The 25,715-nt window shown below is 42.8% G+C and overlaps 1 protein-coding gene across 8 annotated transcripts in view; it reads left to right on the forward strand.

Moving 5' to 3' along the window:
- LOC146189041 (sodium-coupled monocarboxylate transporter 2-like) overlaps nucleotides 1-25,715 on the forward strand; it is a 78,733-nt gene that overhangs the window by 20,673 nt on the left and 32,345 nt on the right. For 3 of the 8 annotated variants that reach the window (XM_084603966.1, XM_084603974.1, XM_084603968.1), the window contains exons 2-4: nucleotides 2,076-2,124; nucleotides 15,085-15,160; nucleotides 18,074-18,214. In XM_084603966.1, the coding sequence (XP_084460092.1) occupies nucleotides 18,104-18,214 (111 nt within the window). In that variant the 5' untranslated portion in view covers nucleotides 2,076-2,124; nucleotides 15,085-15,160; nucleotides 18,074-18,103. The remainder of the gene's footprint in view (nucleotides 1-2,075; nucleotides 2,125-15,084; nucleotides 15,161-18,073; nucleotides 18,215-25,715) is intronic. The other 5 variants (XM_084603973.1, XM_084603972.1, XM_084603971.1 and 2 more) reach the window with 3 other exon arrangements.

Below are 25,715 nucleotides of genomic sequence, written 5' to 3' on the forward strand. Positions count from 1 at the left end.
CTCTCAAGAGTTCCTTGGACTGCATAAATAAAGCGTTCCGCTGTTTTGTTTACCGTCGTGCTGTAAGTTTCTCAATCTCGCTTAAATTGGTTTCTATAGCGTGCTGTGAGGTACAGGGGGGTCAAAAGTTCCCAGACCGCAGGTTTTGCTTCTGGTCAGCTTATTCTGACACGTGAGATCCCATTAAAGCTATAAATGATTTCAGAGCTTGGAATAATGCTTCTTCTACCTTCCACATGCATTTTGAGATTTGGGGCCGTCGTAGCTGCATGACTATACTGCGCAAAAGCAGACCCTGTGTCCTGGAAACTTTTGACCCCCCCTGTACAATACCGGCAGACCTTTCGTTATTGAAACGACATCCTACAATAGGCCCTTTGAACATTAAATACCTTAAGGGCGATGCTAAAATATAACGCTACTCTTTTAAGGAGTGGTATGTTTGTAGGCACGCAAGTTGTTTTTTTTTTTGTTGTTGTTGTTGTTTTATTAAGTTTCAGCACCCAGAAACGCATTGGTGAAGAGAGACCTCGCGAGAGACAGTAAATCTCAATAAGAGTGACAGTAAATCAGCCTCGCGAACCGAGCGCCCCAAGCAGCGTCATCATTCTCCATTGAAAAGGGCGCCGATATGCTCTCAGAATGCGAGCAATCAGAAAGGAGACCTGTGGGTTATGTATAGGCGTCATCATTGCTTTGGACAGCTGCCAAATGTATAAACTCTATAGAGGAACTCACGCAAGTCTCCTCTAAGTGTAATTTTCGTGAATATGACGCACCGCATACTGTGCTCAAGGGCATTCTTTAGTCCGCAGCTAAAAGAGAACAATAAATAAGCTCTTCTTGCGTGTTTCTTATTTTTCTGGGTTTTAAAACGTACTGAATCCCTAAAAAGTTTTAGTTAACGAATGCCCGCATCGCATCCTCTCGGAATACAAGAAGAAAATGTAACAGAGTTGTCGTTGTTCTCAGAGCGAAAAAAAAAACAAACAAAAACAAAGGAAGAGACGGTAGCCTAAAGCGACGTACAAGTTCGCAGTTATGTTTCTTTTCTTATCTCTGAATTGTGAAGCTACATTCACTCAATAGCATTCGAAAATAGCGCCTGGGCAGAAATCTTGGGTAGGTTCCGTGAGGTCTGAATCATCTAGCGCTTATTGGCTCCGAAATTCATCGAGGCCAGGCATTCGAGTGTTCTTGTGAAGTATGCTGGTAGCGTTACACTGAGTGAGTGGCTTGGTCTACAGCAGCAGTCTTTTCACCCTATCGCGATCTGCATAGGTCCGCGAAGGGTTGCAATTCTTTAGTTGAAGCAATCTTAGCAGCGCAACCTTTTACTAATCCGCTTGCAGCAATCACTGTGTAGTACCTTCAGCGCTTATTTCGGCACGACGGACCTCTATTTACGCATGGTTTTGGGTTTAGCTAGTCAGCCGCTACTGTGGTTACAAATTATCATCAAATAGCAGTGTGCTCCAGCGTAACTTGTACCAGTAACTGGGTGTACCCTTCAGCCTGACGTTTGTGTCGTTCACTTTCTTAGCATTCAAGAGAAAGCCTTTTAGAGGCTGATTCTTGTAGGATTGGTTTATCCACTCAAGTCAGCATTCTGCAGTTGAATCTACGACTGTAAACTTATATAGGCGCAACAAAGGCGACAGACCAGACAATAAAAGCAATACGGGGTACTAATTGCAACTGATTTATTTGTGACAACGAGGTCGACGTTTATGCGAAAAGTGAAAACATCACTATTACAATGGAACGTGTACACGCGAAAGAATTCATAGCAGAAAGTTACAGGTAACTAATTTCGCCTTACAACCACTAGCCCAAGAGAGTGTCTTACTTCAAAGCTATAGCCCTTTTCGTCTATTCATGCGCTAAACAGTTAGCCAAGTTGTAATGATTCTTTATATGTGCGTTCGTTAACGTTAATGTCGTTTGTAGCGCGTGTTGCTACCACGTCTCCTTTTCTTGTCTTTATGTTTATTTCATTGAGGCCCTCTCCTTTCATGTTATGACCTTACTAACGGCCACCCCCTTTTCTTTACGTTGCCGCTTCCTCTCCTCAGCTTGGTGCCGATCTCAACGAGTGCACTCGAGGATATCTCGAGATTTCTTGTAAGTAAGCCTCTGGGCGCATGCACCTCTCCCTCTGTTTTTGCCCTTTGCGTTTTTGTGTTTTCCATGATATGTTCGTGGCTGTCAGCGGTTCTGAGAGAAAAAGCACGCAGCGGAGTGTGTACAAGAACGACCAAGCACGAGAAGTATGCGCAGTTATTGAGTGTCCGAAGGCGCTACCGACTGACGTAGCCGCACCTTTCAGCTCTGTACATAGGTGTCTAAAATTCTAGATATGTCCTTTCGTGTTCACCCGAGTGTCCATTTTGTTTTCAATAACTTGTGATCTAGAAATTACAACCATGATGCTAATAACACCTAGGGCGAGGGAGGGGGGAAGCCCCGAAGAGGGAAACAGAACACGGAAGAATATGAACAATGCTGGACGGGAAGCCACAATGCTTTTGAGAGGTGCAATTGTACAGTCAGGAGCAATATGTGCTATAACAAAGTTTGAGCATTCATTTATTGATTACTGTATAATTGTCTTGGCAAGAAGCGATAATTTATTTTTCAAAAAGGTTTCCTTTGGATGCATAACATCCGTAAGTCTCCGTCATATTGAACAGAGAAATACAGAGAATATTCACAATTTTGTGCAAACCCTTTGTAGTAGCTCATATTGCTCATGACTGTAGCTCTAGCTCCGCCGTTCACCATAAGTGTAAGTGTTCAGCGAGAAGCGAGTGGGATACTGTGCCTTCTTTCAGACCAGGCCAACTAAGGATGTTTAACCATTTGCCAAACTCTGTGCCAGTCTCTCAATGACGAGAATTGGCGGCAGGAAAAGGTAGTGTAGAAGGTGCAACCACATCTTAAGCTGAAGTTTTTTGTAGCGAAAGCTACGCTAGGTTAGTAGAAGCCAGTTTTGCTCTGCCTATCACAGGCCACGACTGCGCATGCACTGTAACCATGGCAACTAGCTGCGCCATTCCACATGTATTCCGCCGCAACACCGAGTCGGTCCAGTGCCTCCTGTAGTAGAGTGCCTTAAACGTCGCACATGCATTGAGATTGTCTGTCTATTTCACTGAGGAACTGCATGATTGCTCTAGTCTAATGTCAACCCTGGTAAGGTTTATTTTTTTTTATCATTGCTATTTGTGAGTGGTGATAACGTCGACTCCATGGATGTTATGTAGGGCCGTTTTTGGGAAGTGCGCACATGTCTACAAATGTGTCTGTTCAAGAGTGTTTTGGCGTCGTGGTTCTAGGGGCGCCACGTTAACGCCCTATCCTTTAACATATTTGGAAGTGGTAACAAAACAGGGTCACCACGCAAATCACGCACGCTGCAGGCACTGTCTAAAGGAGGCACTGACCGGTCTCTACCTTTGCGCCGATTCGTGACGTCACGATCCGCGTTATGAAGTCTCAAAGCGCATGCAAAAAGAGTTCACCTGTCCCCTCCGCTGCGACGACTCTCTGTCGCGTTTTACTCCATATGATCACCTAACCAACAGCTCAGCTAATCATATAAGCCTGAGCCTGCGCGCTTGCTAGTCAGATGCGGCATGGATGAAGGAGGGGACGGCGAACGCGCGTACAGACCTCAGCACCTTTGAATATGGCGAGAAACTGCATCGGACGCTCCGGAAATCATTGCTTAGCGTGGAGACATCCGACAGCGTACACATGAAGCATGGAAGGCCAAATGTGCGTCCGAGACGCCGAAGAGCGGTAAGAACGTCTTGCCAAGCGGCAATCTCAAGACAAAGGGAGACAAGACGGCGAGCCGTGCTTTCGCTACGCATATATACTGGCCTAACTGAGCTGTGTCAGTGTTCTATTTTGAAGACATTTTTTTTTTCTGCCTCATACTCACAAAATGATAGTTTCAAAGTACTGTCCCAAAACTCGACTTGTTCGACTTTAGACTGCGGCGCAAAACAAGACGCGTCAAAAAGCTCAGCGGCGCACAAAACATTTCAGTCAAGAAAAGCGCCAACTATGAACTATTTATTGTAAGAGATCCAAATTCAATAAAAGTCTAAAACACGCCTTCGTGGCATTGAGAGAACCAATTAGGCTGAAGCGAAAACACCCTAAAGTTGATGTTCACTGTAAGCATCACACAGCAGTAAGCAAAATCATTCTAAAGTTGTGTAAATATAGGGGAACCAAGACATATGGGTAGCAAAATATAAAACGAAGAAAAGGAATTTAATAAAGCATTATAACAAGGGAAGGGTAAAATAGTAACAGGTACGTTCCAGCCTGCATGGTTAACAATCACGTGAGAAAAAGGCGGCCACAGTGAAACTTTAGAAAAGGCAAATCGGATTGCGCGAGTTACAAATAAATGCCTTAAATTCTTCAAACGCACCACCGTCTATAAAAACAGGTAAAACATATAAGGAGACAACCACGCAACTGCTGATACCTCTAGTTTGAATTTTGCTCCCTTTTTGCCTCGCTGTTTTCACTGAAATGAATTGTTATTTTTTGGCAACTATTCGTCCCGTCTTTTGTATTTTGCTGCTATTTATATTAACTTTTAATCAGTGTTTTATTGTTTACCTGTTTTTAGATATTTACTCTACATTTGCTGTTTTTACATTATTTTAGAAGTCACATATTCTGGCTTTCGAAGTTTATCGACACTGCCCTTTCGCGTTGCTATTGTTACCAAATTTTTCCTCTGTTCTGCCGCGAAGCCTTTTTATTAATTTTGTTCGTTTGATACTTTGTTACCATTATGTCTTGGTATCTAAAAATTATCAGGGTCTTAGCCTCATCTCTCGCTGTGCACGTGCGCAGTGGGAAAACCCTTGTAATGGTTTTTTTTTTGTTCTATTAGACCCCACTAGCGGCTTCCACCTAGTGTGGCGCAGAGGTTTACGCTTTTATTGTGCTAATGTTTTATCGTAAACTCTCACTGTGCTCCAGCTCACCTAAACGAAAATGTTTATCAAATGTATTCTGTTTATATCAATATGTGCACGCACCTGACCCGTCTATTATCACTTTATGCCTTCGCACTTTGAACAAAAGACTTCATATCTCTAGCACGAGCTCAGAAGAGTTTTATGAACCATCCGATATCGGGGAATAATATTTATGAAATTTGTTTAGTCTGTAGGCAACGGCAAGCAGGCGCATTTTTTTCTAAATTGCAATAATGGTGACGTCAACGGCTTTCTCAAGCTTTACCTCGCGTCTGTAATAACGAACATCGGCTTTGTTCAATTTACTAGCTAAAGTGGGTACATTTATCTCTTTCAAATTCATCGAATTTTCTCCTTACAAAGGATTGCTCCTCTGGCATTTTGCTGCTGTCATCAGAGGTTTCATAGTGTGGCGCCCTCGGCTGTCGTCTTCCTCGATTTTTTTAATGATATTGTCACTGCCGTTGGATATACAGCGATAACCATTATGTTATTCGCAGGAAACTCCGTTCTTTTGAAATCTATCAGTAGTCACCATGATCAAAACTATGCAGCAATTATAAAACTGTCGTTGTGTCACGAACAAGAAAATGCCGTTGCTGTTTACCTATACCCTGGAATAAGATAGCTTAATGCGGAAGAACATTTATAATTATCTGGGCGCAAAAATTATATAGGGATTTAAACTTTAACCATGCATGTACACACAATTTGGAAACGCCCTTCAACGCCATAAAAGCTCTTTCCGCAATAGTATAGTTATTACCTTACAATACTAGCATATGGTGTAAGCTTGAATGTAGCATTGTATGATGGGATCGAGTTTGAAAAATAGAAAGAACTGACATACTTTGGACTTTCAACAGTTAGAAGAACCACATTCCGCCGTGCGATCTGATGGGCGCGAACCAAATTCTAACCTTGCACGCAATAACAGCAGCTGCGTTGCTAAAATGTACTTTCCTACCTTAACACCAACAGTTTAATGTCAGGCGTATTTACAATCTGCGCGAAATCATAACTCGACATATTAGGCACATTTAACCGCAGCCTAATGCCATGCATCACCCGTATGAATATTTTTAAAAGTTTCTTCTTTGTTCCCACTATTGCTTCGTGCTACTGTTTATCTGCCTAAACCTTTGCGCGGATGATGTTGCTAATTTCTGAGAATGTGACTTGGATTCTGGAGGCGAAAAGCAAGGTGTCCGTGTGCTGTGCGATGTCAGTGCACGTTAAAGAACCCCAGATGATCGAAATTTCCGGAGTCCCCCACTACGGTGTCTCTCACAGCCTGAGTCGCTTTGGGACGTTAAACCCCGCAAACCAAACCAAACCAAACCAAACCAAACCAAATTTCCTGGATTCCCTCTTCTTTGCCAGCGCGTCGAATGTTTTGACAATTTTCTTTTTTTTTTTTTTTTTTCATGCCTTGCCTATTCTCAACCGGGACTGCTTTACAAGAGTGCTTATTATTCCATTTCAGTGCCTGTATCATATTTACGTGAAGTTTTTGAGCCGTTCTATCAAAAAGCCTCAACTCTAACCGTAACAGAAATTTAGGAAAACGGTGTCGAGAGAATACGTGCTTTATTTTCTAGCATACGTATGGCGCAATGTTGTTTATGCAGTGTAAAGAGTTCTGTGTTCGCTTGCTAATTAGTATCATGTGCTAGTCAAGTTCGAATGTAGTTTACTATAGAGATAGCGTGTGTGTCTACCGAGAAGTTAAACGAATATTGCACCATCTTTTCCCCGAAAAGAAAAATGAACTGAAAAAAAAATCGCATAATAACGAGGACCGTGAAGCTAACCCTTGAAGCTTCACGGTCCCCTTGCTTTTGTCTTTTTCACCGAACATTCGGTTCTCAGCGACACTTTCTGCTCCCGACTTCGCCCATTGTCTTTGTAAACATGTCCGATGTTTTGTTGTAATGACAATAGGGCTTTGTTTTTCTTTGCCTGCACTTCTTAACTTGCCCTCCCCGCTTGGTCCTCGATATATAGTATTTGTAAATACGTCACGAAATACCAGGTCGATGAAAGTATAGAACCGTGTCAAAACTGTGACAAAATATTAGTTAGTTCTATCGTTTTTCGTAGCAGTTTTTGTAGTATGTTTCTGTAGTCTCTACTCGCCATGGTGGTGCAATGGTCGCGGCGCTCGACTACTGTGCCCAAGGATGCGGGATCGAATCCTGATCGCGGCCGCAGGATATCGATGGAGGCGAGAAGCAAGGCGCCCGTGTGGTGGACGATATCAATGGACGTTAAAATAACCCAGGTGGTCGAAATTTTCGGAGTCCTAAACTACGGCGTTTCTCATAGCCCGAGTCGCTTTATAAAGTTAAACCCCATACACCGAACCTTTCCGTTGTCTCTAGTACATTTATGTTGTAACCACATAAGATTACGATATTACTATAGAAATTTTTGTTGTAATTTGAGGCTCCCGGTTTAAAACCACACAAACTGTTTTCCGACTGCAGAAAATTTAATTTCCGACTGAATATCTGCATTCCTATACCATTTTGCTTTTTTTTTTTCCCGAGCTGCAAATATTTTGAATCGCTTCGTTATGATATTGATGCGCAATGGAGTGACGGCTGTGAGACGTCTTTGGCCGTCCGAAGACAAACGCGACTTAATGCTTCTACGCTATGAGGAATTACGAAGGCGGGGTTTTTTCCAAGCATTACAACTACGACAGATCGCGGATGCTCGCCTTACAACTGTCTCTTCTTTTTCCTGGTGGCGGATTACGTCACTAGAAAATCTCAGCCGACTGCCGAAGTTGCCTAACGCCGCGCTTCTCGGTCAATGAAAGATGCTGCTTTCGTGGCAGATGTGGGGCCCGCCTTGGAAACCGACCTCAATCGAGGCTTTAGGTCCGAGATGTTATAGAAAAACAGTAGCATCAAAAGAAGGTGCCTTGGCGCCTCAATCCGCTCGTTTATTTTGTCTTAAAGTTTGTCGAAGTATACTGACTTAAAAACGCCAGATTATATACTTAATTAAATCAGGAACAGTAACGTGCCTGGCGAATGGTTGTTCTTAAACTTTATCATATTATCTAGCACGCTCATTTTGAAAAATCTTTAAGAGACGGCATTCAGGAATTTTGTCCGCATGTGTGGCTCTCGGAAAGAGGCCGCGAATTCCATTTGAAGATTCATCGATGATACTTTTACTCATGACACCGAAAAAAAAAATAAGCAGGAAAACTTCATTAGTCAGCTAACCAAAAATAATTGCTAGCAGAAAACAATCACGACAGCTCAGTTTCACGCAAATATCACGCATTATTGAATTTCAAAACGAGACTACAATTCCAATTGATGTGGCGGCCAGGAGGCAGTATTGTTTTTTTGTTAATACCGACAATAAAATTTTTGTTCCTATGCCTAACGTCACCTGTGCTTAAACGAACAACAGACAGCTCGTATCTAGGCTGCACCTATCCTGCAGAGATGTGCCACAAAGGTCCTCTTTTCATTAGCTTGAAAGATGCTTGAGAGAAGAAAAAAGTACGACATATAAAAATGACATCTATATCTCAACAACGCTCAATGAAAAAATTAAAATGTTCAGATTCCCACTTTCGCAGATCTTGCACGATTTCATACAGTACGCCATAGTACAGTTCCAGGACCTTCTTTGTTTGAACCTTGGGGCAGTTGTCATCGTTTATAACCAGCCTATCGCGTAGCTGGGGAGAGTGGCTGTGCTAAAAACGTGTTCACTCGTGGCAGTATGCTCGTGCGGATTGCCTCAAAGCGCGGCTACACAGAAGCAAAATCGGGAGAATCTACTTCTCTATGTCTGCGTGCCTAGAGCGGAAAATGGCGGCTCCTTTGCACCCCGCACCTCGCGTTGCTCCTCGCAGTTCCGGCACTCGGAAAGGCTCGCCAAGAGTATGATATAGGTGGCGAGAGAGTGCACGCGCTGGGGCTAGGAGCGCCACAGCTCACAGCGATGAGCGGCCGTCTAAGCGGCTCACGTTACGGACGCGACAGACGGAACATAAGCCCTCGGCGCGTCCGGCTTGCGCCACACCCATACTTCCCACGGAAAGTCTGGCATATGAAACTTTGTTTGTACAGCTCATACAGGCCGCGCATCGTTTTCCGTGTTCCGTCACCGACCTGGAGGCTGAAAAAAAGCGTAGTTCCGGCGGACGTCTGAAGAAGTGATGAAGCTTCTAAATATTCATGATGTCGTTGGCTGGCACTTGGCCAAACGATGCTAGTACGGGATCTACCGTTTGTGTTTAGCGCGCGGATTACGGTTGTTAGAAATATTTATCCAGTTCAAAAATAAAATAATTAGGGAGGAGAATGGCAACATACGTAACGGTATGTTTTTTACGCATGCTCATTGGCAGGAGTAGGGCCAGGTGAGGCGAGTACGTGTCCGAAGCCGGTTCTCGGCAGTCCGGCATAGACGCGCACTCGCTACGCTGAACGTCTGTTACAACGCAAATAAGCGCGAAAACAGAAATTATACTTGCTTTGAAAGGAAACGTATTTGGCAACGAGGGGCATTGTAATAGTGTGCTCAAGTCGCTATTGACTACCCGGTTGATTTAACTTTACACTGCCATCATTTAATTTCGAAACCGTGAATATGTGCAGCTGAACTGTGTCGGCTGGTATCCGCGGAGTTGTGATATGTGGCGAAACCCTACGAGCATGGAGCCATGCGACGGGTCTCAGTGCAACTTGAAAAACAAACACCTTTGAAAATCAGCGAGACTGGCTTGGTTCGAGCTTATGATGCTTTTGCTCCGTCGCATTAGCTCAGGAATTAACGCAGAGGCACGGTAGCTATTGCAATCGAATGCTGCCTAAAGCGAACGAATGAACACACACACACACACACACACACACACACACACGCACGCACGCACGCACGCACGCACACACACACACACACACACACACACACACACACACACACACACACACACACACACACGTGCGCGCGCGCACGCACGCACGCACGCACGCACACACACACACGCACTACACACAAAGCACGCCACGCTCTCATTCACACGCACCACACACACATATATATAAAGAATGTCGCCAATATTTTATTCTATCGAGAGTTTCGGACTGTGGTCGGTATTTCCGGCTAAAATTGAGAATGAGGTGGCAGATATGGGCCACTGCTAAGAGATGGAGAGAAGAGATTCTCGCTCTTTATCTTTGACGAAACGTTACTGAATGGATAGAAAGGGCGAAAAGCCAGGTCAGCTGCCTTTTATTAAGGGCTAGAAATGCAACAAAAGGAAAAAGGAAAGGGGGGAAGTGGAGAGCCGGATTACATACGCGATGTGCTTCCACGAAGATGACACAGAGAGCAAGGCAAGTTTCTTTCGGAGGAAGCCAGATATTGAGAAAGAGATAACATAAAAAAAAAGCAAGAACGTACCCAAGAAGAGGTAAGGCGAGCAGGCATACCAGGACGGCCCACTCCCAAGCAGGGCGGGTGTTGAAATCCTTTGGGATAAGCATTATGTGTTTTAGACCTTGTCGTTCCACCCCACGATGCGCGAGGGATCGGTGCAATGGCAGCGTGCCGACGCAGCAATGAGAGAGCGGTCAGCCAGACACTCATCCGAAACCCGATAATACCGCCGGGCGTCCTCGCAGCAAGTCGTTCCCGCGCTTCTCCAAGTGAAGGCGTTAACCGTGGGAAATGAATCCTGCCTGAGGGAGGAGCAGGTAAAGAAACTAAAAAATGAACAGCACGGAGTTTGCGTGAAAAGTGGAATATTCTTAGGAGTGGGCAGATAGCGATATTCTATCTCGTCTTTTAGTTAGATGGGCTTTACAGTAATGAAAATTGCCAAAGGTTTCATTAATTCCATGGGGTAGCGTCTGAAATTTGTGTATGAAGTACGATTACCTTTGTCCTCTTTGTCAACTTGTTTGGAAGCCTGACTGAAGGAGGATTACCGGAATGTTTTCGAAAGTGTGGTGTCGAAGGCACGGGTGCTTATAACAAGGGAGATTGGGCAGTGTGTGGACGTGGGTCTTGTGATTATTGAGACGAAGCCTGAATGGTGTAGGCCTAGCCGATGTATTTCATGTATACCGCACACACCGCAGCTTAGCATGTATACCACAGTGACACTGTCGCAGTTCAAGGTTTCTTTAATCTGAAAGGTGAAATGGGGGAATTTACCTTTTCCAATATTTGTCGGCAGCATATGGCTGTAAACTTTACATCGTGGTTTTCCGCACGGTTTACATCCGGGGTTAGGGTTAGTATTGGCGGTCGTTTTAGATTTAACTAAAATGTTCTTTAAGTTTCTAGAGCTCCGATGTACTGCTCTTGATTGCTGATTGAAAATGGAATAGAAGTGATTGCTTTGCTGGAATATATTGAAATATCTCGATAGGATATTATTAACCCGTGGCTTGCTTGAGGACAGAAAGAACAAGGTTTATTGGCCTGTCCCTCTGCAGTGTTTTTGGAAGCCAATTATTTTATTTTTGTTTAAGACGAACTTTCGCAATAGCATCATCAACAATTGGTGGGGGTATTCCTTTTGTAGAAGATTTGTCTTTAGTTGCTCCGCATAGCGGTCAGAGTCCTCGAGCTCAGAGCAGATCCGCCGGAATCCATGGGCCTGTGAATAGGGTATGCTAAATCTACAATTATGTGGGCGGCTGCTTTTGAAATGTAGATATTGCTGGCGGTTGATAGATTTCCGGTACAGGGTCGTCTTAAGCACGTTGCCTTTTCTCTGTATTAAGGCGAAATCCCTTCTCAAGCGGTCGTGGACAAAATGCGTCCCGCTTTTGCGCCGGTACTGATTGGTCGAGGCGGGATGACGTCATAGAGTTATCGACCAATCACAGAGCACCACCACAATATGCGCGAATGCGTGCCTTATATGGCCATATTTCAATCAATGATCAATTACTAATTAATGAATGAATAATGAAATAGTTATCACTAATTTATGATTGATTAAGTACTTCATTATTTGTAATATGATGAATGCCACATAATTAGGTAATTAATTGCTTATGATGAGTAATTATTGAATACGTAATGACTAACATTTGATTACATAATTATTTACTAATTTGTGCCAGTTGCTTAGCAGAATGCGGCACTCGGGCTTTCGCCTTTCACTACTCGAGCCGCTAAAGATCCTCGTAATTTTTGTAGCATCCAAGAAGTTAAATAAAAATTTTGAAGTGCTGTGGGGTGGATGATATATTGAGGGTGGACGAAATGAATCATAATTTTGTATGAACATTAACAGGCTGGCTTCTGCCGTGGGGCCGAATGAGGAAGATATCGTTAAGAAAACGTTTGTAGAGAAGGAGTTTAGGACACTGAGTCTGGAATTGCGTTTTGAAGGCCGCTATATTCAAACATACTAGCATAGGTCGATGCTATCTGTTCGAAATTTGGTCAAATCTGATGCGTTTTGGAGAAACCACCTAATGGTATAGAGCCTAAAATGTTACCTCAAATGAAGAACTTAGCTTTCACAATCAAGGTGAAGATGTTTTGTGAGAACATCCTAATTCTTCACGCTAGAATGTATATCTGTAATTAGATGTTTTACAGCGCGTTGCTTCTGGATCAAGGTTTGTGATTACCTACTATAGCAGTTGTGGAAAAAAAATGTTTTAATTATATCCCCTTAAAATACAAGTTGGATAAATTTAGTGAGAAATAATAATAATGATAATAATAATAACTGGTTCACAGGAAAGGAAAGGTGCAGTATCTGTCACATTTGTTTCTGTGAACACCTGACCGCGCTGTAGGAGAATCGATGAAGGTAGGAGTTAAAGCGGAAAGAGGGAGTGAGGAGCCGTAGTGGAGGACTATGGAGTAATTTCGACCACCTGGGGACCTTTAACGTGCACTGACATCGCACAGCACATGGACGCCTCTTCGTTTCGCCTCCATCGAAACGCAGCCACCGCGGTCGGGTTCAAACCCGGGTACTCCTGCACAGTAGTCGGGCGTCTTATCACTGCACCACCCCGGAGAGCATAAATAATAATGTGCGACAAACTTTTTGTGTGTCAGCATTATGGGCCTAAATTTGCAACGCTTTGAAACAGCAAATATTGACGTTTTTTATCTCTAGTTATATACGATTTTTTTTCGAGAAATCTACAGCCTATCTTGCGATACAAAGGCTCATTCGTTTCTGTTGAGACATCTTCTAACTATGTATAATAATTTCATTAAAAAACAAAAACAAAATTACAATCATCATTGCAGTCACATTTCTGAAAACATTACTTACCTTATTATTGTTTACACTTCACTAAGTGTGTAGACGATATGTTTTGCTAGACGCGTACTGTTAGCTGTGAAATCCGTGATTCGGGCCGCATTGCGCAGAGCCGTATCGAAATATGGCTGAAGCGGGTACTGAAATTGTCGAAACTGTAGAATGGTAAAGAAACGCATAAATCACAAGGATTTAAGAGATATTTCCAGGGACGTGCATTGGTGCCCCGTCCCTAAACAAAAAAACGTTGTTCAGAATGTAAGTTACATAATGATAATAACCTTTGTTTAATATATTCATAACAGCATACAGAAACAGAAGTTCTGAAGCCTTAAGTGAGCTTGAGCTGCGACAACGGGCAGCCGGGCAAATCGTAGCGCCGCACCAGAGCTCCATTAGAGGCAAAAAAGAAGAAATTAAAAAGAACGAAGAAATATTTTGGCACAACACACTATGACTGTGCACTGATAAGATTTCGATGCATATTATAAGTTCTCTAACGCTTAAACAGCAACTAGCAATTTTTCGCGCGTAGTCAAAGAAAGTGCATCATCCTGTAATTCGTTAAATATTCGTTAAAGCATGCAGCACAATTTACGTGCAGAAAATTTCGAAGGAAACAGAAATTTTGTTTCTCAACTTTTCTCGTCTTGTGTGATATTTTAACATGAATTCCGTGCAGAACACGTCCATGCAGATTGATTATAATAAGCAGTTAAATTGTCTTCCTTTCTGTCGCCGGTATCAAATTAGACATATAATGAGGATGGAATTTTATTGATGTAATTTATCTCTAACGTAATAAACTTCTTGAGGCTACATCAAATTTGCGCTTTGTGATCACCGTTTTGAAGTGAGTGGCCGTGTATCCTATCCTTGGGAGCACGCATCCAAATAACTGTACCTCGCTATTTAAAAAGAACGGAGGGTTGGGCTAGTTGGTGATCAATGATGCTCAAGCAGCAGCTCTAGAGGAGAAATACTAGAGCAAGGAGGAACACACGACCAGGACAGTTGTAAGTTTACCAACGTCGCATGTTCCTTCTTGCTCTAGCCTTTGTTTTCTTAGCGCTGTTTCTTGAGCATTACCTCGCTGTTTGCTTGACAAATCGGCCGGTATTTCCTTCGCTATTCTTGTTCTTGTGCTCGTTACCTTTTCTGGCTTATCCAAGTCCTGTTTTCATTGAACTTAATCAGTGCGTGGACAAAATTTGGGAACCTATAGGCGCAAGCGGATTGCAATTTGTCCTCTGCTTTTCATTAAAAGCGAAGGCCTTGTGTCTCTTCGCCCAGTAGCTGTGGTTCATTAAATGATGCTTAACACAAAAATTAGGCATTGACTGAAGGCACAGAACATCATGGAACTGTATTCTCTGATACGTTTCTTCTTAGCCTATAACGGAATGTATGCAGTCGACCGAGAGAAAAAGGATTGGAAAAAATATCAAGTGTTGAACTTTGTCGTGGTCGCGGCAGAGTGAACTTTGAACACAATTTGCCAGAATTGTCGGACAACATCCGATGCGCGCATTACAGCTGGTGGAACTATCCAACTGACCATATTTTGTAGACTGCAGGTGCATTCTCTATGGCCCCGTTACGCAAAAGCTGTCCATGCATGATACAAAAATGGGTTGTTTTCACTACGGATAAGCAAATCAATACAAAAACAAAACACTGTAACTGTCACTAAACGATATTGATGTCAACGTGAAAGAACTGACATCTGTTGCAGCGCCGTCATTCGGATGCACTGGTAATTTACATAGACATTTTTTCGAACATCCGCAGATTGTAGAGAACATCCGATCTGGTCACCGACTCTCACCAAGGAACCAGTGCTTCTCGACTGTAACTGCTTTTTGAAGTAAGCCGACTGGAAATATTCTACGTTCATTGGCATTGATGCTTCATTATGTGTGTGCTTCAATGTTACTGTTTAATTCGAGCTGACGCTGGCTAACATGCTTTATTCTTATCATAAAGTTATTCCTCGCTTGCATCAAGTTGCTTGTCTCAGTCGCGCAACTTGGAACACGCACGCACGCACGCACGCGCACACGCACACTCTTATGGAACTTAGGACTGTCTGAGGAACTGCACGAATTAGACAGATGACATTTGCCAGTTATTCTTAGCATTGAACTGGGCTAAAATAGGCGTCTGAGCGGCTTTGTTTCGATAAAACGCAATCTTGGCTCTATGGTGAGGAATCTGCAGACGCCTTAGTTAAAACCGTTTTTTTAGTTTCTTCAGTATTGGGACGTTTCAGCAAACCTTATGAAGTGCGTCTAGAAATTTGTAACGGAAGTGAGAGGAAGGCATTAGCTTGAACAAATTTTCATTCGTATAGGACGTCATTCACGTTGGTAGTTGCATGGTATAATTATTTAGCTCATTCATCTGTTAAAATTAAGGTGTAAAGCATTGTCTCATCTTCAGAACGATAGTAGTACAGATAAGACATCGTCATAGAGGCAGATGGGATGTTAAGGCGTTGTTTGACTGTGCAGCACGGCTCCTCCTGATGGCTTATTTTCTACAGAAGCTCGAAGTAGAAATCGCGAGGTGCGCAGGATGTTTTTTTTTTTTTATAACGAACGGCTGCTGGAACGTGTTGAAGTACTGACGGTGTACCGTTTCAGCGATCTCCACTATTGTACACCTCCATGCACTTTGTTGAGCGTGGCGGAGGTTTTCGGTGAGTGTAAATTTGTAGTTCATAAAAGCGAAGCTGATGGCTTGGTTCACATACTTGGCTAGAGCGGCGGTCCTGTATCACGAAATATTTCTCGTTAGCTATGCGCGTATTTCAAATTTCGTGTGAAAGAAAGCAGCAAATTATTTGCCGGCGCAGGACTTTAGACAGTGATATATTTAGAGAAATCATAATTTTCGTGCGTCACTTGTGTCTGTGCTACTAGCTTGCCATTGCTTTTCACCTCAATGTTGTAGGATATAAACGAATTACGCAAATGTAATTCTTAAGTAGCTGTCTAGCACAACGTTCTGACACCTTATCTTCTACCACCAATGGACGCTAGCTTTTTTCTCAAAAATGTTCTTTTTATTTCTCAGATTTTATACTATAAAATGTTAAATGTGTATTTAAATCTATTAATGAGCAAAACAAAAAGCTGTTATGTCGGACAATATTTCTTACTTATTGAGAGCCGTTGTTGCGAATAACTGAACGACAATGCACCCTGAGCTGATCACACACTGTCAGGTGTAACTTTTTTTGTTGCGATATGCGGAAAGTAGGGCCGTTTGCACTTTATAGCATAGAACGCAGAACGCAGCTCTTTCTGTTGTGATAAAAGAACCGCTTCACTTGCTCCTTTGACCAACCATCGCGCTGATGCCGCTGCTGTGGGCGGCAAATAACTTCTTACATTACAGCAGGATATCGTACAGTGAGAATTGAGAACTGTCTTAATTATTAGTTTCTTCAAAAACCAAGGATGCTACAAACTGGGTTTGCATAGCTGAAGAAGCACTTGCGAAAGTGAGATAAAAAATCAACACAAAGCTAGAAGAAGAAATTCCACCCTGTGAATATATACAGCTTTTTTTTTTTTTTTTCCGACGCTATATTGATGTTTTTGACACACACGCTATTACCCAACTTTTTACCTTCATGAACATTAGGGAAAATTTAGTTCACCTGAGGGTTGAAGCTTGCAAGAAATCAGCTTTCAGCACACAACAGTCTCTATAGGTAGTCCTCTATTTAAATACTGTCAGTTCTTTAATTCAACTTTGTAATTTTATAGACGGCAGAGCTTAGAGATGTAAGCCTTACATTCGTGACAGCACTGTCCAGTGAACATTGAGGAAAGTGGAGTCGGTGTGTATCGGTATAGTTCATTCGGGGAAGCATATAGTGCATAAGAGCATGTAGTGGACTTTCGTTTCCATTGCATGTGTAGTCTACCGGATTTTTTTTTTATTCGCGCTTTGATTTTTGTTATCTGTTTGAAAACCTCTACAGAGAGGAGTGAGTGGAGTCGTCGTTCGTGGCCAACTTCCGGCCGCGAGGATTTCAGGTGCGTATTGAATCGCACAGGATAAAAAAAAAATCCTGCACATTTGAGCAAATTGTAAGTATAAATTGTTGAAGAACAATGCTTTTGTCCTTGCTAATAAGTGCCACGAGGTCTATCTGTCGTGAACAGCTTGCCGCTGAGTGTACATCAACGTTCATGTGATGCAAGCGGCAGCTATAATAATCCACTATGAATACAGCAGCGACAGCCTGAACAGCGTCGTCACTCTGGTGGACATAAGCGCGCTGCTCTGCTACTGTGCCCTAAGCCGTAAGCCGTGATATATTCTGTTTTCTAGACAAATACCTTTTCCTTGTTCCTCCTCACTTAATAGGGGTTTATTTTCTCAGCTGCGGGATATCTTCATGCAAACATCGAAATATAAATTTATATGTGATTGTGTAGGATAAACGTGCCATTCACAGCATATAAATATTGAGCTGAGGACCAACGATTAAGCGATTCTGGTGCCGTGCACAATGCAGCCGGGCACGATCTCCGGCAGCAGCGGCCAGAGTTTGCTAGGAACGTATTGGAATTACACCTTGTGTTCTCTCGGACGCCAGGAAAAGCTTCAAAGAAATCCGCACGGTAGGAATTCCATTCAGACTTCACCAGGGTGTCTCTCATATGTCACGTGTAACTCCAGAATGTTAAACATGTGATGCATTATTACATTCATTAAAATAAACGTCACAGCACAGCCTTGTTTTTTTTTTTTCTTTTACCAGAGAAGACTTGAGCGAGGCAAGAAATCGAGCATGACTACATCAACGAACCTGGACACCGCGGACTGTGTCGTCTTCGGCGTGCTCACTGCTGTGGGTTACCTCGTCGGCATATATTTCTCCGTCACCAAACGCCGGAAAAAAGTAAGTTCGCTGGCCTCACTGCGCGAGTTCGGAACATTATTCCTGGTATTTCCCCAAAAATAACAGCTTCAAGTGAATTAACTAGAATGATGGACATTTAGGGGAGAATTTGTCCAGGGAACAAACAGGGAAAGGATTTATGCAATGTGGATAGCCTGCAGGATTGCAATCGCAGTTGAGCTTTTTATCTCTGGTAGGATCCGAGGAGACATACCTCCAGGAAGAACCAAATGCCTCAAACTCAAGGAACATCGCTAATATTATTTTTCCGAGCAAGAAATTTACCTCATCCTCATGGTTGTATATAAAAGCAACTGGTTAAAAATGAGAAAATGTCTATACTCCTTCCTGATTGCAGAAGAAATGATGTTGATCGCTTTGCTTCTTGCCAACAGCCGCGTGCTGTTTTTAACGGGATATAGGAGGCCAACGTTCATTTTTTTTTTTATAAATAAGCGGTGGCTTTTTTATATTTAAGATGACCGTAATATAAATTTCTTTCACTTTATGCATTCGCGTTTCCTTACATTTTGAACTGTTGTGCTTTGGACAAAAAAAAAAAAAAATAAAACACGTCAATTATGGTCTTGAGCTACTGTCAACTGTCAACTCTCAATTAGATAAATACTTGGTCAAAGAGTGGATTGATGATCAAATATACTCATATTCAAATCCTCATAAGCGTTTTTTTATTGTTTTTCTTTTGCGGTTTTTTCCCACTGGTGCTCCATATATTACTTCTAGGGAAGCGGGTGTTGGGGGGGCGGGGGGGGGGGGGGGAGGGGTACGTTCGTTTTTCTAGAAATACCTTGAAGGTTTCAGGCCATGAATGTTACCCTAGATCATACGTAAGCGCATCGCATTACTGGTACAAATTTCGAGTCGCTCTCATTATCGGTTTCCTTCTACACCAACGCTCATCGGAAATCGTAGACGGCATATATTTTTATACTTTTCCTTGACGCTTTCATAAGTGCTCAAAATGTTCTTTCCAATGGCGCGTTTGTATTATATATACAGCAAGTATTGTAGTTTTGAGTTCGGGTGGCCGTTGGCACGAGAGGTCTATTTTTAACATACGGTAGATTTGCTGAAAATTAAAAAGAAATTGTTTCGTCCGCATTACGTTACTTTCATTATCAGCGTCAACTATGGCTAAGTTGTCCGGTTTTACTCTGTAATTTGCACCAAACTTCTTTTTAATGAACAGGGGGACAGGTTTGCTTATTAGGAAGGAGAGTGAATGGCATATCCGTATTAAGTGACACTCAAATAAGTAGAAAGCAGCTTCGCCTTTTCTGCTGTCTTACATACCGCACCAAACATTGAGAAAGCACAGAAAATAGACCCTGTTTGCAAGGAAACCTGCGCAGTAGTTTAAGGCTTTATAATTTTCCACATTTCTATGTCGCTGGAATTCTAAAGTTCACGATTAATAGTGCTGAATGAAAAGCTTGCAAAAATTATTGATAGGAGCTACCTTTCACTTGTGAGCAAGCTTAAAAGAGCATAGACACCAATAACGCATACGTGCTTTTTGAATAGTGTGCAAGAGAATTGCCTACACGAATCGCGTTGCGAAATTCACATCACGGCTAAATAATTTGATATTTCATTTGGTTCTTCTTGAAGTTTCTTCCACATATGCCCTATATATATTACAACCCCAGGAGAATACGCGTGTTTCTCTGCAAATATACCTGGACGTTTTTAGCTCGTGACAGGGTACCCTAGTTCCCGCGTAATCTCGTCGCATTCCCTGCTGCGCGTTCTTCATCGCGATCATTTGAGTTAATTACTGGACGCCATTGCAGCTACTCGTCCGACCTTGTTGTACAACTTCATATCTTCGAATGGAAAATACTCTACTCTCAACACGAAGTTGAAAAGAACAACACTGTGTTTCACCAGCAACATGAAACATATGTTTGAGTACTACTGAAATACATCGATGACCACGAAATGATAGCTGCATATCTGGCGACTTGGTGCAAAACGTAGCTATGACCAATACACTATCCTTATAAAAGCCAACTGAAAGAACACTGCAAACATAGTCGAAGCGTCCTGCATCGAACAATGGTTTCCTTTTCCTTTACGTTTGCAGTTCTTGGTATAACGCAAATGGGTTGTAGTTCGTTCAACGCTTCCAATATTCTTAGCACTTGCGAATTACATAGTCGGAAGAGAATTATTCGCTTTTCTGCTCCGCTGGCAGCAGTCGAAACTAAATAATTAAATGTGACACACACTATTGCACCACATATATTCGTATTACGTTCGTTCTGAAAAGATGACAAAACATCCGGCACTAGTAAATTAGGATATTTTAAATGTGCGTCCAAAAAGCCACTAACTATATCGAGGCTCGACATTGCTCACACCAGCTGATAGCCTGGAGAAGAATTAAGCACTGCCAGAGAACAGTCAACTGCATTTCTGAGGACTTGAGAAAAACCAAGTGCGAAAACCGCAGTTGCGAAACAGAGAAACAACATTGCCTTGCTATCCAGTGGCCGGTGTAGTGTAGAGGTTAGCGTGCTATTTTATTTTTAACCGTAGATGAGAACTTTTGCCGAGCCCACGTACTCTGTTTTGAGCACAAACAAGGCCTGACCACTTATATCGTGTGGTGCGGTAGGTCCGGCCCTCTAGCTGTACAATAAAGCGGTATACAAAATTCTATATACATTTCATAGCAGGCATTTATAAGGGGGTGGTTCTGACTGTGTTATGGCTGTGCTTCTCTTTCTTTACGTCGTTAGATGCTGTGGCTGTTGTTGTGACACCTTTTTGGTGATTGGTAACTTCCCAGTGTCTTTCCAAATTGTGGAAAAAGCATAACGCTAATGTCGTTACGATAGGTTTTGTTTTTTGGGTGAGCAAATGAAGCATTATTTATGTAACTTAGCGCGAACATTCCGGTCAGCTGTTTTTAAGATGTACAAGTTTTAAATAAAGCGAATAATTATGCCTCAGTCAATTATATTTATAAAATATTTTGGAAAGCTATAAAATAGCGCAGGCTAGGGTGGGCTCTGCACAAAAAAGCGTAGAGGCTGTTTAAACGGGCTATGATTGAAGTTCCGTTTGAAAATCTTGGTCACAGTTAGACCGAACAGCTGCTTTAGTAGTCACTTTAGAGCGAGGCTGCTTATACGTTACCTTAGAAATTGCAAGCATTTTATGGTGACGAATATGCGCTGTACTGCGTAGGACTTTATGCCGGCGATGAGCCCAAAACGAAGTTTCTATTGATGGCTCTGTTGATAGAAAGTGACGGAATAACAAGCTCTGAAAAAGACCTTTTTTTCTATCTAGCGATCGAGACCAGGTGTAAGCACACTCATCCGTCCGCAGCGTCGCTTGGTTGCGAGAATGCAACGTCGCGATCACTACATCCCGCAGCGCTAACGCTCTTTACAACGGGTTTCGTGTCATACTGAGCCGAACAATGGCTCAATGGTTGCGCACTAGGGTTTTCCCTGCCAGTAGGCAATTTCAACGCTCTCCCGCCGTGGTGGCGCAGTGGTTAGGGTATTAGAACGCTGTGCCCAAGGATGCTGCGGCGGCCGCTTTTCGTTTAAGGCGAAAATCAAAGAACCCGTGTGGTGTTCGATGTTAGTGTACGTTAAAAAACTGAAGGTTTTCGAAATTTCTGGAACCCTCTACTACGGCGTCTCTCATACCTAGAGTCGCTTTGGAACTACACACCCCATCGACCAAACAAAACCAAACAATAATGCAACACGCTAGCTTCAGGGTAGAGATAAGGCGCCATTTGCGCAACGCGCAGTCTTTTGTCACCGCTCAAAGACGCCTCTGAAGCTGTGGCGCAGCATGTATATGCACCAGATGGGAGACAGAAAATTTCGCCCACTTTCCGTTACGCTCGATTCCGTGTTTTATCCCTGGTTGCGAGTCGCGCCCTCCCCTTCTTTCCGGCACTGAAGTCAACACCAGCGCTCCAAAAACGGCACCTTGAAGCATACCTTTTTAAATTCTTTCCAGTTTTCTATGGTGTACTTCTTTAGAGGAGACACTCAAGAATACTGGGGGATTAGGTTGCACTAGACAAGCAGCCTGCACTATGAAAACGTCTTTTTATTTAAAACTGATTTTAAGTGATATATGTGCAAACAAAAGAGCTTATAGGACATCGTATAGTCCAAGAGAAAACAGTTGCCTGAGTCTCACAAATTTTTGTTCACGTTATAGGCTTCCAACTTTAAAATATTATAGAGATGCCACACAGTAAAAGTTGGTACAATCGTCGGGTACCTTTTGTTGAGTTCAGCAAATATTGAGGCATGGAATCTGTAAGCCTGTAAGCGATTTTATTGTGTTAATTCTACAACTGTCTCTGCGGTTGTAATGATGATGTTATATTCTTTAATAATAACTTTCTTTGTGGAATATGCTCTTTTCTTTTTGCCTTTTTATTTCAGTACACACCTTGCAAGGCGGTATGTTAGCCACTTTTTCTATCTTTAGTTTATATTTTGCGGCCTAGGTATTTCTCTAATAGTGTTATTTTCTTTATTGTTGCCATTTAAATGCATTGCAGGATGATTCACAATATATTTTGCTGGTCTCTCTGCAATCCTCCTCTTTCCGTACCGAATGAGTTAATGAAGAATCTAATCCAACTTAAACCGCAGCCTCCAGACTAAAGCTTGACTGCGACCAGACTCAGAGATGAGTAATTCAGGCCGCACCTAGGGTGCTCCGAGGAGGGGTGAAATACCAGCGATGCATCCTAGCCGCGCCACCTGTGTATCGTCATGCAACATCAAGTAGCTCAACTAAATTTCTGAAATCGTTCCCATCGTGAAGCGTGCGAAGATGGGTCGCTCGATAAATAAATATATTGCAGTCGACTATGACAAATACTAGGGACTATAAATAAATAAATAAATGAAAAATAACTCAATAAATCAGTCAGTCAATCAAGCAATAAGCAATACCTCAATCAATACAATAAATCCCTCATTGACTCATAAAACAATATATCTATCTTCCAATCAATCAACTATTCTAAAAAATATATTGGCAGATGTATATACTGGTCAATCTAAGCCCGCAGTGTTTGTCAGAAGTGCCTGCTCTCTTCAGCTTTTAATTACGGAAGCCAACGGAAACTACATTGTAATATATATATATATATATATATATATATATATATATATATATATGAAGGAAAGAAGCCAACAGTCGGCGAGGCCAAGGAAAGCGTTGGGGATGGTACTTCATGTATTTTTTTTAATGTTTACTTGGATAATCACAGAAATTAGTAATGTGTTTAGGGGAAAGATAGTTAAACCCTCATTTCCCCTTAATTGGTCTGCCTATATATATATATATAAATATATATATATATATATATATATGTGTGTGTGTGTGTGTGTGTGTGTGTGTGTGTTGCGCGACCAGCGGGAAATTCACCGTGCCTTCTGCGAAATTACAGAATTATAAAATTAGGAGGCAAACAACATGCCCGCGAAAAAAATGACTCCAGCGGACAGGCGTGAAATACTTCCTTTTTACTCAAGGAACCCAAACGCTTTATGTTCAAAAGCGCTATCATAAAGTTTGCAATTTCTGTCATCAGCGCTCTTGAGCCATCCTCTTCTGACTGAGAATCACTGTTTTTATGGTCGCAGTGCTCGGGCGTCGGCGCAGTACCCGTTAGAAGGGAAAAACAGACATGCACCGCAGATATTTTCAAATGGCAACAAGGAAAACGGTTACATATTTACCCCTGTTGGAAAACCAAAAATGGGTTGGCTAGTCCTTGAGTGTTTGTCGGATATAGAGCACATGTCGTGATTTTTGGTGTTTGCATTAGTAATGTTTGGGACCGTTAACATGGCAACAGATTTGGCACTCACAGATATCGTTACCACCCACGTTAGCTATATACATCACATATTAACATTGCGCAGAACAAACGCATATAATACGCACTTTTCTATAAGTCTCAATTGCAAAATTGTAATAAAAAAAAAAACCAGCTTCGTATTATACATCGGAGATTGCGGCAACCAAGTAAGAAATGGGATGTGATACGCATCCTCAAAGCTAATTTTATCGGAGCAAAGAGAAAGGTTATGTAGAAGAAAGTCCAGGGAACGATACAAAGAAAACCACTTGCGCGAAGTACAGACAAGTGAATGTACAGTTCTTGTGCACATTTCAACCTGCATCCGCCACGTGGGACACGTCGAATATAGGCCGGGTGTCTGTTTGGCGCCGCTAATAAAATCGAAATACCTATGCTCTTGAAGGATTAGATTTGGTTTGTACTTGAAGTGGTAGTTGTGGGTTTTCCATGAAAGCTTGAAGCTTAAATGCTGGAGGTAGAAGTTACAATGGTAATGCATGGATTGGCATGCGTGGAAACGTGGGATCTTTAAAACTCAATTCGCTAAGCTGCACAGATTCTGCCGGGTTTTCAATGAGACGCCTTTTGAAGGGTCAACGCGGATGCAGTACGGTTTAACAGCACATGCTGGTGTCATCTCTCTTAGTTTGCTTATTTAAAACTTATAAACATGACAGCGAGCAGGCGGACCTTAGTTTATGTGCGGCGAACCCGCGCGCACGCACGCACGCACGCACACACGCACACACACACACACACGCACACACGCACGCACGCACACACGCAAACACGCACACACGCACGCACGCACACATACACACATACGCACGCACACACGCACACACGCACGCACGCACACATGCATACGCACACACGTGCGCGTACACACACATACAAACACACATACGCACGCACACACGCACGCACGCATGCACATATGCATACGCACACACACACACACACACACACACACACACACACACACACACACACACACACACACACACACACACACACACACACACACACACACACACACACACACACACACACACACACACACACACACACACACACACACACACACACACACACACACACACACACACACACAGGTTAATATATAGACTCGGGGTGTCTGCCACCATTAAAGGAATGAGTTTGTATCACTTCGCGTTAAATGTGACACACCGACACACACACATATATATGTGTGTGTGTGTGTGTGTTTGTGTGTGGGTGTGTAGTGCGCGGTGAAGTCGTAGCTGATACACACACACAAGCACGCACACACGCACGCACACACACACACACACACACACACACACACACACACACACACGCGCGCGCGCTCACATAGATACGCACAAACACGCACACATACACAGATACGCACGCACACGCACGCGCGCATAAACACATGCACATAAATGCACGCACGCATGCACATATGCACACGCAGACACACACACACGCGCGCGTACACACACATACACACACATATGTGTGTGTGTGTGTGTGTGTGTGTGTGTGTGTGTGTGTGTGTGTGTGTGTGTGTGTGTGTGTGTGTGTGTGTGTGTGTGTGTGTGTGTGTGTGTGTGTGTGTGTGTGTGTGTG

This window comes from Amblyomma maculatum, chromosome 5 (assembly GCF_055883805.1).
Source record: "Amblyomma maculatum isolate TAMU_Amacu chromosome 5, ASM5588380v1, whole genome shotgun sequence".
Lineage (NCBI taxonomy): Eukaryota > Metazoa > Arthropoda > Arachnida > Ixodida > Ixodidae > Amblyomma > Amblyomma maculatum.